Source organism: Eretmochelys imbricata, chromosome 1, assembly GCF_965152235.1.
Source record: "Eretmochelys imbricata isolate rEreImb1 chromosome 1, rEreImb1.hap1, whole genome shotgun sequence".
Lineage (NCBI taxonomy): Eukaryota > Metazoa > Chordata > Testudines > Cheloniidae > Eretmochelys > Eretmochelys imbricata.
The window spans coordinates 209,693,833-209,707,541 of NC_135572.1; the positions used below are offsets into that span (position 1 = coordinate 209,693,833).

At 44.6% G+C, this 13,709-nt stretch overlaps 1 protein-coding gene across 1 annotated transcript in view; it reads right to left on the reverse strand.

Annotated features, from left to right (window-relative positions):
* MAN1A2 (mannosidase alpha class 1A member 2) overlaps positions 1-13,709 on the reverse strand; it is a 311,536-nt gene that overhangs the window by 12,731 nt on the left and 285,096 nt on the right. The window contains exon 10 of the mRNA XM_077823277.1: positions 10,180-10,399. Within this exon, the coding sequence (XP_077679403.1) occupies positions 10,180-10,399 (220 nt within the window). The remainder of the gene's footprint in view (positions 1-10,179; positions 10,400-13,709) is intronic.

Genomic DNA, 13,709 nt, shown 5'->3' on the forward strand with positions numbered 1-13,709 from the left:
ACTGGCTCCTAAAGAGACTTTAGCCAAGTGAAGGTGATTTCCATGGGAGCTGTGGGTGTTCAACACTGTTAAAATTAGGGCACTTATTCATGTGCTTAAGTATGGATTTAGGAACCTAACTCTTGAGACTTTAGTCCTAATTTTGCCTAGAAACTAACTATCTAGTGAAAAGGAAAGAAAGAGTCGGAAAACCAATGTTTTCTTGTCGTCAATGTTGCTTTCTGACCTATAATATAAAAACTGAGGAAGAGACCCTCAGTAGTTTGTAGCTGCAGAACCAGTCCATCAGTATATAGTGTCATTTTACATTTCCTAGGAGAACAACTATCACATCTGTCCCACATTTCCTTTGTCTGTTTATCTGATTATAGCCAGTCTTGGAACAGGGCCAGTACCTGCTCTTACTTTGGCCCTACCTTGTCTGAAGTCATATTCATGAATCAATTACTTATGCAGTTTGTGTTATTGGGAATGGCAGGATTTACCACTATGGATAAAACCAACTAATCCAGTATCCAAGTCACTGACAGTTACCATAATCAGAATCTTTGGAGGAAGATGCAAGAAACGTCCTCATGGACAACTGTAGAATAAACAGCCCACAGACAGTTTCTAAACTCTGTCAGTTAATGGCTGGGGTATGTTCTTAAGTATAAAGGTCTATGTCCTTTATTAAATAAAACCCCTATATAACACAAACCTGGGTGTTCTCAGTATCCATATGTGTCTACCCGTTTTTGGAATCTTGCTAAGCTCTTAATTTCTATAGTATCCTTGAGACAGTGCATTCTGCCAGTTGATTTATCAGGTTTCAGTTTGTTGCCTTTCCAATTTCATTGACTGTCCTCTTGTGTTATTTGAATAGATAAAAAGGAGTGGTCAGAATACCCTCTCTTCACAATACCACTCTTTTTTTATATACCTCTATCATGTCCCTTATTAGTCTCACTATACTAAATAGAACAATATTATGCCCCAAGTCACACTGGCATAAATCTGGAGTAACATCACTAAAGTCAACTGAGTTACTTTGGATTAACAGTAGTGTAACAATAGAACTTGGCCTCCAAAGTTTTCACTCATCACATAGAAACTTCTCCAGGCCCCATATCGTTTTTGTTGGCCGAATTGATTGCCTTTATTTACTTATATCTTTGATGAGATGGAGTGACAGGAAATGAACACAGTATTGCAGATGATGGTGTCCTGTGATTTATATGATGACATTATTATAGGGGAAGTTGGTAGTGACCCATCCACCCTTTTACAATTCCTAACACTTTCTATTATAAAGGATTCTTGCCATAATTTCTTTGAGGAAATTCTCATCCCTCCATTGTTTGTAACAGCCTTTGATATTTGGCAGGGAAATGTCCTCAGGATACAGAAAGAAAACTTCTTATGAAAATTCCATTCAACTTTTGCTGAGAAATGTCAAAAGAATAGAATGTGATTTCTCTTCTCTCAAATGCATTCCTCAAAGCAGTCGCAGCTGCCCTGAGAATACCTGGAAGCTGCCAGTGCAGCTGTAGCACGGGTGTGATGAAGAACAGAGTTGGGCTGGGCTCCCCTGCCCCAGACCCAGCACATGGCTTTAATATGCCCCCTCTGAGAGTACTTCATAGTGCAAGAGCTCCCCCAACTCCCACGGTGGGAGAGAGCTAGAGATAAGGGCTGGGCCAGGCCAGGCGCTCTCGCACTGACCGCAGCACCTGGACCTAGAGGTTCATTCCCCACTCTGGGATAGCAGCCTCCTCCTGCCGTCAGCTAACTCAAATGGTAACAGTTTGTGCTGCAATCCAGAAGACTCAGGATTGAAACCCTAATACTTATTGGGGAGATTGTTACCTTGCACATAGGAGAATTTATTTTAACCTTTTTCCTTTAAAACACCCAGGAAATTAAATAAAAAAAATGTTAAATGAACATTATTTAGGTTGCCATGTCAAGCACTTGAAAGTTAGGAAATGCTAAATTTATGGTTGCTCAAAGAACTTTGTTCTACCCCCTTTTGCCCATGCATTATGATACAGTATTTAAATACGTAATCACAAGCTATTTTTTCCATAGGATGGATCATTCAGTTCACAGGATGGATGGATGAGGTGCACAAGCAACCATAAATCTGGCATTTCACAAGTTCTGAGTACTTGAATTTAAAAAAGAAATATTCTTTTACTGTAGCTTTTTTTTATGTAATAGTTTTTAAAATATTATCTATCCCCTTTCTTATATAGCCTGACATTTTATTTGCTTTCTTAACTGCTGCTGCACATTGAGCAGATTCATTGAGTTGTCCAGGTCTTTCTGTCTTGAGTTGCTACTCTTAATTTAGAACCCACTAAGGTCAATGAGTATTTGAAATTACTTCTTCCAGCATGCATTACTTGCATTTGTCAGCAGTGAATTTCATCTGCCACTATGTTGCCTATTCCCACTGCAGATTCTCACAATCTTTTCTAGCCTTAACAATCTTGAATTATTTTGTATCACCTATAAATTTGGCACCCATTATACACCCTTTTTCCAAGGGAGTTTAAATATATTAAACAATGCTAATCCTGATCCCTGGGGTCAGCATCCACTTTTGCCATGATGAAAATTTGACCATCTATCTGTATTCTTTGTTTTCTGTCTCTTAGCTAGTTTCTAATCCATGACAATAATTTAAGTAGTCATGTGGAGAGATACAGCTTTCTCAATAGCTCATTTGTGAGGAACTTTGAGAAAGGCTTTTTGAAAGTCCATTTCTCCTTTATTCACAATTTTACTGACACACTCAAAGAGCTCAATGATAAGAGAAGCATAACTTTCTTTTACAGAAGCTGTTTTGGTTTGTCTGTGTCTTATCAAGGAGACCTAGGTATTTTCGGTCTGCCCAGTGGTCGCTTGTGGTCTCTGGGGATCCAGTCACTGATGCGGGTTATCCACCTATTGTCTTGCTTGTGGACTACATGATACGCCCATTTTTGCTTTGTGTCATACATTGCCTGCACTACATCGGTCACCTCTGTACGCCTTCTGATCTCCTCATTCGGCATATGATCATGGAGCGATGTCTTTCTTACACATTCACTTTTCCATTGCTCTCTGGGTGACAGCGAATTTTTCTTCCTCCAGTTTTGTCGTTGACCAGCTCTCTGCTCCATATATCATTGCTGGCAGAACAGTGGAGTTAAACAGTTCTTTCCTTTTCTTCATGGGCAGTTCATCATCCGTTAGAGACGTCTTTATTTTGTTGACACTTGCCCACCCCGCCTTTTGCCTCCTACTGCATTCCCCTTTGAATAATTTGTCTCTGCTCAGCTCCTGACCCAGGTAAATATATTTGTCAACCTCCTCGATTTCTTTGCCATTTACAGTGATGATTCCTTCTGCACAATGTTCATTCTGCATCCACTTCGACTACATCACCCCATGCAAAAATGGACAAACACAAAAAAGTGGGGTGGGACATCAGAAGTGAAAACGTCTGAGTCTTATAACCACATTGAAGGGGATGTCAAAAGTAAAAAGTTGAGGGGACACAAATTCAAATGAGAAGATAAAAACTGAACTGGTGTGAGTGCAACCTCTTTGTGGCTGGAGTAGGAAAGCTTTTTTTTTTCTTGTGTCTCTTGCTGGCAATATAGCTTATATATTGTAGCTGATGGCATGTGGGGATAAACTCAAGACATCTTCATTCTAGAGAAAACTTTCACTAAAATGAACCACAAACACAAAGAAATCAAGAATAAAAGCAGCAGACTGATCCTCAGCTCCCCAGGCTGTGCGAAGGCTTGCCCTTTAAAGTCAAACATTTAATAGAATTTTATCACTGATTTTTTTAATGAAGTTAAATATAATGATGCTCAAGAATGCTTATGCAATATTACTTCAGCATATTTTTCCCTTCCTTTGATTTGTATAAATTTTGTGTAAATGAAACTTAACCAGGAATGGAGCTCTAGATTCACCCAAAGACGGAAACAGCGGCGAGCACATTGCAAGCTGTAGTACAGTGATTTGCAAATACCCTCAGCCTTGACCTTGAAGTACCATCTATACTCTACTGTCAATAAGAACAGACCCAGTTTCCAGGTTGCTGGTACTATTTGAAAATTCCCTTGACTGAATCAGTTGATTGTGCTTTGTTAAGTGTGTGAGTTCTCTAATGCAAACTATCGTTCAGGATAGCCAAAACTATACAAAAAGAAAAGGAGTACTTGTGGCACCTTAGAGACTAACCAATTTATTTGAGCATAAGCTTTCGTGAGCTACAGCTCACTTCATCGGATGCATACTGTGAAAGGTGTAGAAGATCTTTTTATACACACAAATCATGAAAAAATACCTCCCCCCACCCCACTCTCCTGCTGGTAATAGCTTATCTAAAGTGATCACTCTCCTTACAATGTGTATGATAATCAAGTTGGGCCATTTCCAGCACAAATCCAGGTTTTCTCACCCCCCCCCCCACACATACAAACCCACTCTCCTGCTGGTAATAGCTTATCTAAAGCGACCACTCTCCTTACAATGTGTATGATAATTAAGGTGGGCCATTTCCAGCACAAATCCAGGGTTTAACAAGAACGTCTGGGGGTGGGTAGGCAAAAACAAGGGGAAATAGGTTACCTTGCATAATGACTTAGCCACTCCCATTTGCAAATTGGATACAATTAACTTAGGCTTGAATAGAGACTGGGAGTGGCTAAGTCATTATGCAAGGTAACCTATTTCCCCTTGTTTTTTCCAACCACCCCCCCTCCTCAGACGTCCTTGTTAAACCCTGGATTTGTGCTGGAAATGGCCCACCTTGATTATCATACACATTGTAAGGAGAGTGGTCACTTTAGATAAGCTATTACCAGGAGGAGAGTGGGTTTGTGTGTGTGTGTGTGTGGGGGGGGGTGGTGAGAAAACCTGGATTTGTGCTGGAAATGGCCCAACTTGATTATCATACACATTGTAAGGAGAGTGATCACTTTAGATAAGCTATTACCAGCAGGAGAGTGGGGTGGGGGGAGGTATTTTTTCATGCTTTGTGTGTATAAAAAGATCTTCTACACTTTCCACAGTATGCATCCGATGAAGTGGGCTGTAGCTCACGAAAGCTTACGCTCAAATAAATTGGTTAGTCTCTAAGGTGCCACAAGTACTCCTTTTCTTTTTGCAAATACAGACTAACACGGCTGTTACTCTGAAACCTGTCAAAACTATACAGACCACCATAATCTTAACAAATCAATTATAACTGCAAATGAAACGCAAACCAGAGGCTCAGTTACATAATAGTTGTATGAAGTGCTGGTTGTGGGGCCCATGCACACATTTCTGCACCATCTCTAAGGCTTGGTCTTTTAATAGTGAGGGGACAGAGTTCAGGGAATACACAACAGGGATTATGTAACTTCTGGTTGCCAGGGGTGTTTGCTATAAATAGAGACAGCATACCCTTATCAATGAGAGACCTGAGGTAATGGAAAGGGCTAGCTTTATTTGGACTATCCTCATTGATAAATGTGTCCATCGGTGTTCAATGATATATTTGAGAGCTACTGAGTTTCAATGTCCCAAAATCTTCAAGTTTAATTTAATAGCCTTTAACATTTCACTGTCTTCATTTTCAAACTGATTCACAATTTCACCAAACTGTTGGAACTACTGTACAATCTGCACCTGTTTGTGAACTTGTACAGCCAGCAAAAATGTACCAGTGTTCATTTTAGCCAGAGGCAGGAGAGCACTGGCATGACAAATGGGATTTTTGAACCATGGAAAACAGCAATTCACCAGTGTGACTTCAAATTGTAACGATTTCACACACTAATTTATGTTTCAAGAGGGTGAGGCTGACTTCAAATTGTAACGATTTCACACACTAATTGTGTGTTTCAAGAGGGTGAGGCTGATCATCTGAATGATCTGCACACAAAACTATATTTGGAAAACAAGTCAGGGATAGACATAGAAGACCAAACATAAAAGTCTTAAGGTCTGATTCTACATTCACTTACACTGGCGCATAAATCAGGAGTAACTCCAGTTAAGTCAAGAAAGTTACGCTGGCATAAAAATGATGTGAGTTAGGGCCTGGCTACACTTGCAGATGTAGAGCGCTGTGAGTTAAACCCACCCTTCGTACAGCGCAGTAGGGAAAGCCCTGCAGTCTGTCCACACTGACAGCTGCAAGCGCACTGGCATGGCCCCATTTGCGACACTTGCAGGGCATTGAGAGTGGTGCATTGTGGGCAGCTATCCTACAGAGCACCTCTTCCCATTCTGGTGCTGTGGCTTGTGGGAAGGAGGCGGGGGTGCGGGGCATTCTGGGTCCTGTCCCAACGCCCCGTGATACATCGGTTCGCATCCCAGCAATCCCTGTGCTTCGGTCCACATTTGGTGCCATCTTTCAACGTTTTTTGTACTGTGTGCTCTGTCTTCTCTTTTGGTCTGCGGGAATGGAGCCCAAACTGCTGAGGAGTATGCTGATGAATCTCACCAGCACATCACGTTTGGCAGTTGACTTATTCCTTATGATCCAAAGTGACAGTGAGGGCTCGACAATATTGACTCGAGTAATGCATATGACACGAGTTTGCTTGTGGCATTCACAGACATGCCCACCACTGTGGAACGCTGCTTTTGGGCTCGGGAAACAAGCACTGAGTGGTGGGATCACATCGTCATGCAAGTCTGGGATGACGAGCAGTGGCTGCAGAACTTTTGGATGAGAAAAGACACTTTCATGGGACTGTGTGAGGAGCTTGCCTCCACCCTGCGGCGCAAGGACACGAGATTGAGAGCTGCCCTGACGGTGGAGAAGCGGGTGGCTACTGCAATCTGGAAGCTGGCAACTCCAGACAGCTACAGATGGGTCGCTAACCAGTTTGGAGTGGGAAAGTCGACCGTTGGAATCGTGTTGATGCAAGTGTGCAGGGCCATTAATCGCATCCTGCTCTGAAGAACTGTGACTCCGGGTAACGTACATGACATTGTGGATGGATTTGCACAAATGGGTTTCCCTAACTGCAGGGGGCGATAGATGGCATGCATATTCCAATTCTGGCACCAGCCCACCTAGCCTTCGAGTACGTTAATCGGAAGGAGTATTTCTCTATGGTTCTCCAGGCGCTTGTGGATCACCATGGGCGTTCCATTGACATTAACGCAGGCTGGCCCGGAAAGGTGCATGATGCACACATCTTTCAGAACACTCGCCTGTTCAGGAAGCTGCAAGCCGGGACTTTTTTCCCAGACCAGAAGATCACCGTAGGAGAAGATGAAATGCCCACTGGGATCCTTGGAGACCCCGCTTACCTTTTAACGCCGTGGCTCATGAAATCCTACACAGGGAGCCTTGACAGCAGCAAGGAGCGGTTCAACAACAGGCTGAGCCAGTGCAGAATGACTGTGGAGTGTGCTTTTGGCCGTTTAAAGGGCTGCTGGCGCTCTCTGTATGGGAAGCTGGACCTGGCCGATGACAGCATCCCGATGGTTATATCCGCATGCTGTACCCTCCATAACATTTGTGAAGGGAAGGGTGAATGATTCACTCAGACATGGAACTTGGAGGTTCAACACCTGTAGGCTGAATTTGAACAGCCAGAGAGCACAGCTATTAGAGGGGCCCAGCGCGGGGCTGCAAGGATTAGGGATGCCTTGAGGGAGCAATCTGAGGCTGAAAGCCACCAGTAATGTCTGGTGCCCTGCACGGGAGTGAAGTGCAGTGGTTCCAATGTTAGTAGGAATCTGTGTTTGCTACGCTGACTTGCAGTGCCTGTTTCTTTCTTGGGCTAAGGTATCTTTTACTTTATGCAATAATAAAGAATGTTTTCAAAGCCAAAAAATCCATTTACTGAAAAGAAAATCCATTTATTGAAAAGAAACACAACTGCTTGGGAAACAGAAAGGGCAAGGGGGTGGGGTGGGGAATGGTACAATCATAGATTTGTGTATGTCCTGTTCTCATACTCAGTATTCCTGTCTGGAGTGCTGTGCAATGAGCACTGCACTTCAGGATGGCTATACTGCATGGTGATGGGGGTTGAGTGCAGTGGGTAAGGGTTGTCGTTTTCAGGTCTGGGTGTTGAAGCTACAGGTGTTGGAGATAAGAACCCGGATGTTGGAGAAAGTGGGTTGGAGGTGACCTGGGGGCACAAGGGAAAGAGGTTGGGGACAAGGGCTGCAGGAGGGGGGGGTCAGGCATGGTAGTGTTCCGCCTGCATGGCTATGATCGCTTGGATAGAGTCCACTTGGCGCTCCATTATGCTTATTAGCCGATCCATGCTTTGCTGCCGGAGGTCCTCATTCTGCTGGTGGATCCTCCTTTCACTGTCCTGCACTTTTTGATTTTCCTTACTTGAATGCTGCATTACTTCATGCAACATGTCTTCCCTGCTTCTACGTCGCCTCTTTCTGATTCTTCGGAGTCTTTCAGCCGGTGATAACACGGACGGCTGAGATCTCAAGGTTGCATCTGTAATGGCAAAATGCAACACTTAACAGAGCCAGCATTGTTCACACCAGAAAGAGCAATGATTCCCCCATACTTAAGGGCAAGCACAGTCTACACAATAGCATAATTTGCCCATCCCAAAGTGAGCACACATAACCCACGGGAGCCCCCAAATGGTGAGTAAGCACAGGGTCAAGCGTAACTGATTGTTTCATGGCTGTACTGTCCTCTGGTTTTCTGTGTCTTGGGGAGAGCCAACAGTGGCACGGGGTCCCTATACTGAACACTGTCCCCACATTTTCCACAGGATCATCCTGGAAGGTATCTCGCTGCTGAGGGTGACCTGGGAAGCAAGGGAGGGTTTTCTATTGCAATGCGGATTCTGCCCTGGCCCATATGCAGCTTGCCTGTGTGCAGCAATGGTTCCCCCACCCCTCACGGCACAGTGGCGCAGACAAATTAGCCTGAGACAAGGACGACAGTGGCTCTCCCGAGAAACCTGCGCAAGCGCATTGACCAAGTTCTGGATGAGACCTTTGAAGAGATCACTGAGGCCGATTACTGCAATGTGACAGAGCACATCAACGCCCTATTCCGCATCTAGGCATGCATGCAGTCCTAACCCTCCTCGCCCCAAGAGCCCGCACCGAATAACTTCCTTCCCAAAATAAAAGCCGCTTACCGGGAACCAGCTCTGGTGTTTGTCCTTCCCCAAGCACCGGCCGCCATGACTGGCTACCTTCCTCCTGGCTTGAGAACAGCTCCTGGCTGCATGCATCTAGGGATTCTGGGGTGTCTTCCTCCACCTCAGCACCCTTGCTCCCACTTTGCTCCTCCTCCTCCTTCTCCTGCCTTGTCGAACTGGGCTCTGAAGTGTTCATGGTGGTACTTGGAATGGAGATGGGGTCGCCCCCAGGTATCACGTCCAGCTCTTTGTAGAAACGAAAGGTTGCAGGGGCAGCACTGGAGTGGCTGTTTGCCTCGCGGGCTTTGTGGTAGGCATTCCACAGCTCCTTCACTTTAACCCTGCACTGCAGTGCGTCCTGGTCATGGCACCTGTCCATCATGTCCCTTGATATCTGCCCAAAGGTATCATACTTCCTATGTCTGGAGCGCAGCTGGGACTGGACAGCTTCCTCCCCCCAAACACTGATGAGGTCCAGCACCTCGCCATTGCTCCATACTGGGGCTCGCTTGGCGCGTGGAGGCATGGTCACCTGGAAAGATTCACTGACAGCACTCCACGCCTGGCTGAGCAAACAGGAAGGGGATTTTCAGAATTTCCAGAGAATTTAAAGGGCAGGTCTGACGGTTGGTCACCTGAGGGAAGGGCAGTAGAGTTCAAAGTGATGACCAGAGTGGCTAGAACAGGCATTGTGGGACACTTCTGGAGGCTGATCAGAGCACACGAACAGATCAGGGCATTCACACTGGCGCCGCGGCGCTCCAGCAGGGGCTGACAAAACGTTAGTCCACTCGCCGAGGTGGAGTACCAGGAGTGCTCTAGCTGCGGAGTCAGAGCGCTCTACATGCCTTACCAGTGTGGACGGGGAGTGAGCTAGGGCTCCTGGAACTCCTTTAATGCGCTGTAACTCGCAAGTGTAGCCAAGCCCATAAAGGAGGATCAGGTTCATGTGTTCAAGACAAATCTCTTGAATAATCTGACCACCTCTCTTTCCTGTGTATTTCTACGGTGCAGGGTTCTGTTAAACTAAAATAATTAAATTGATAATATCTCTTACTTGTTCTGTCGTATGACTCATGACATGTATGTGCAATCTCAGCTCCAAGTTGCAAATAATGTCCAGCCTTATCATCTCTGGAACCGTCTGCTCCAAGTGCAAACATTCCCCCAGCAAAACAGGTGAGGTGGCCCATCTTTCTTTCAAGGTGCCCATTCTTCCATTCCCCAATGTATGTCAGACCTCCGTTAGACTTTCTGATAAGATGTCTTTCTATGGCCTGCAAGGAGATTGGGATAATCTTTAAATATTGGAAACAGTCAAGATTCTATTTATTTTTACTCTGCTTTAAACACTATATATTTCTGACCACAGAAATTAACGTCACTTTCAAAACAACAATATTTTTTTCCCTTCTTACCACATTTATCTATGAACACTCTAAAAACACATTCAACATGGCAAACACAAAAATTAACCATAATATAATTCTATGGTTAAGAAATCAAGCATGTAAAGGTAATGGAATTCCAAAAAATCAAGATTTCAACAACAATATTAACTCAGCCACATCTGAAGTACAATTTACATCTGATACATTTTATAACAGACATCTGGAGGTATTGAACCCAGGACCTCTTCATTTAAAACCATATGTCTCTACTTTTGAAAATAAAGACTTATGACCCATTAACTAGCAGCAGTAGCAGCCTCAGAAACGTCTTTATGGGCACCAGCCACTAGAGCAGGACAAAGACCTACACTGTGTTAATGTGGGTTACGTGGTATTTTTAGTGTTTGTATTTAATTTCCCTGGTTATTTAAGATACTTGAGCTTTTATTATAGTTGATTTATTAAACCCCATATAAACCCCATATTATTAAACCCCAGAACCCCATATTTTCTGTAATTTTGTGACTGCAGAATCCCCCCTTTTCCACTGAATTGTTCTCCAAATTCTCTACTTTAATTAAATAAAATTGTTCCAGCCCTTCTGGTTGCAGAAAAACCTCAAACCGGCAAACTGTGTGTAACTGATGTAATAGTATCTTCCTGAGTCCAAAGCCAGGCAGAAACAATAGCTTCTGAAAGATGTGAACAGCCCATTCGTCTCAACTTGGGCCTCACATACTTCAGGATTTTGCAACCACAAAATCTGTCTTTTTCCCAAGATGCTACAGAAGTCAGCACTTTGGCAGTGGAATTTTCTATTTTGCTGCAACCTGCCACCAAACATTTAGCTTTCTGTATTCCTGCTCTGCCAGAATCTACTTGTAGCTGCCTTTTGCTCTCCAACTTTTGCCACAAGTGGGAGTAGACTCAATTATAAAGCACATTCCCTATGCTGTTCCATGGAGCCAGGCGGCAGAGGTCAAGGAACCAGAGCTGGAGTCCAACTTGTACCAGAAACCCAGATATGTAGGCTGGTGGATTAGGTTGCCTGGAGAACAGTTCAACAGCCTCGAGAGCTGAGAAGGTGAGCCAAGAAAGTCAATTACAAGCTCTCCCCTTCCCTAACAAAAATGTGTCTGTCTGTCTGGAAAGCATTACAAGAGCTGAGTTTGGCAACCTGGAGAGCAAAGCAAAAGAACCCAACCTCAATAATAACAGTCAAAAATATCAACAAATTTTACACAAGTGACTATTTCAATTTTGAGCCATATTGATGTTTGTATGGGGGTGGGGAGATGGGAATCAAGGGTATTTCATGGTAGTTGAATAAATCAGCATTTTGGTAGAATTTAGCACTTCTTGCTGTTACCTCTGTTCCCCTAAAAAACCAACCCAGGGTCACACTTGTATTAGATTTACTACAATGCCGCTGTTAGGTCAGACAGAAAAGGGAAGGAGCTTATTTATCCACTGCATTCATATTCACATTTACCGCATTCATACCCCCATGTATCCACACACTTACACAGGCGGAGAGTTACTGGAGACAGCATGGGAAGCCAAGAAGCCGAAGCGTGGTAGATCTGGTGTGTCCGTCTGTGGTCACGGATCTGGGCTGATGAGCAGGTCAAGGAGCAGCGGCTTGTGTGCAATGGCTGCTTCCTTTTATTTTGGAACTGGGCGCTCCTGTCACGTACACTGAGTTTTTCTTCTGTGTCAGTCACTGAGAAGCAGTCCCAGTCCCTGTTCCTTTCATGCATCTTTACAGCCACTCCGTGATTGCCTTCTCAGGGCAGATTATATCAGACACACCTGTCTCCTGTCTCCGGGCTCTTTTCTCCTTGCACTTCCTCTCCGCCCAGTCCCCCATACACTTTCTCGTTCACACCCTCTTATCTTCCACACACACAATCCCTTGTTCACCTTCTCTGATTGCGTGATGGGATATTACAAAGCTTGGCAGTTCATACAAGTGGTAACTTGAAAAGGTTACAGAGCTTGCAAAGATTACAAAACTTAAAAGGCTGTGCTAACAGTAACTGAAGTTACCAGTATAAGAGGGTTAGCCGTGTTAATCTGGATCTGTAAAAGTGGCAAAGAGTCCTGTGGCACTTTATAGACTAGCAGACGTATTGGAGCATAAGCAACCAGCACAACTGGTTGCTGAGCTCTGTAGCTTTATCCTCATGCACAATTATTTCAAATTTGGTGACAATATACACCTCCAGACCAGTGGCACCGCTATGGGCACCCGCATGGCTCCACAATATGCCAACATTTTTATGGCTGACCTGGAACAACTCTTCCTCAGCTCTCATCCACTCACACCCCTTCTCTACCTACGTTACATTGATGACATCTTCATCATCTGGACCCATGGGAAAGAAACCCTGGAAGAATTCAACCACTATTTCAACAGCTTCAAACCCACCATCAACCTCAGCACGGGAGGTCCACTTCGTAGACACCACAGTGCAAGTAAGTGACGATCACGTTAACACCACCCTATACTGAAAACCCACCGACCGCTGTGCCTACCTTCATGCTTCCAGCTTCCATCCTGGAAACACCACATGATCCACTGTCTACAGCCAAGTGCTGAGGTACAACCGCATTTGCTCCAACCCCTCAGACAGAGACCGACACCTACAAGATCTTCGCCAAGCATTCTCAAAACTACAATACCCGCATGAGGAAATAAGGAAACAGATCAACAGAGCCAGATGTGTACCCAGAAGCCTCATGCTGCGAGACAAGCCCAAGAAAGAAACCAACAGAACTCCACTGGCCATCACATACAGTCCTCAGCTAAAACCTCTCCAACGCATCATCAGTAATCTACAACCCATCCTGGACAACGATCCCTCACTTTCACAGGCCTTGGGAGGCAGGCCAGTCCTCGTCCACAGACAACCCGCCAACCTGAAGCATTTTCTCACCAGCAACGACACACCGCACCATAGTAACTCTGACTCAGGAACCAATCCATGCAACAAACCTCGATGCCAACTCTGCCCACATATCTACACCAGCGACCATCACAAGACCTAACCAGATCAGCCACACCATCACCGGTTCATTCACCTGCACGTCCACCAACGTAATATATGCCATCATGTGCCAGCAATGCCCCTCTGCTATGTACATCGGACAGTCCCTGCATAAAAGGATGAATGGACACAAATCAGATATTAGA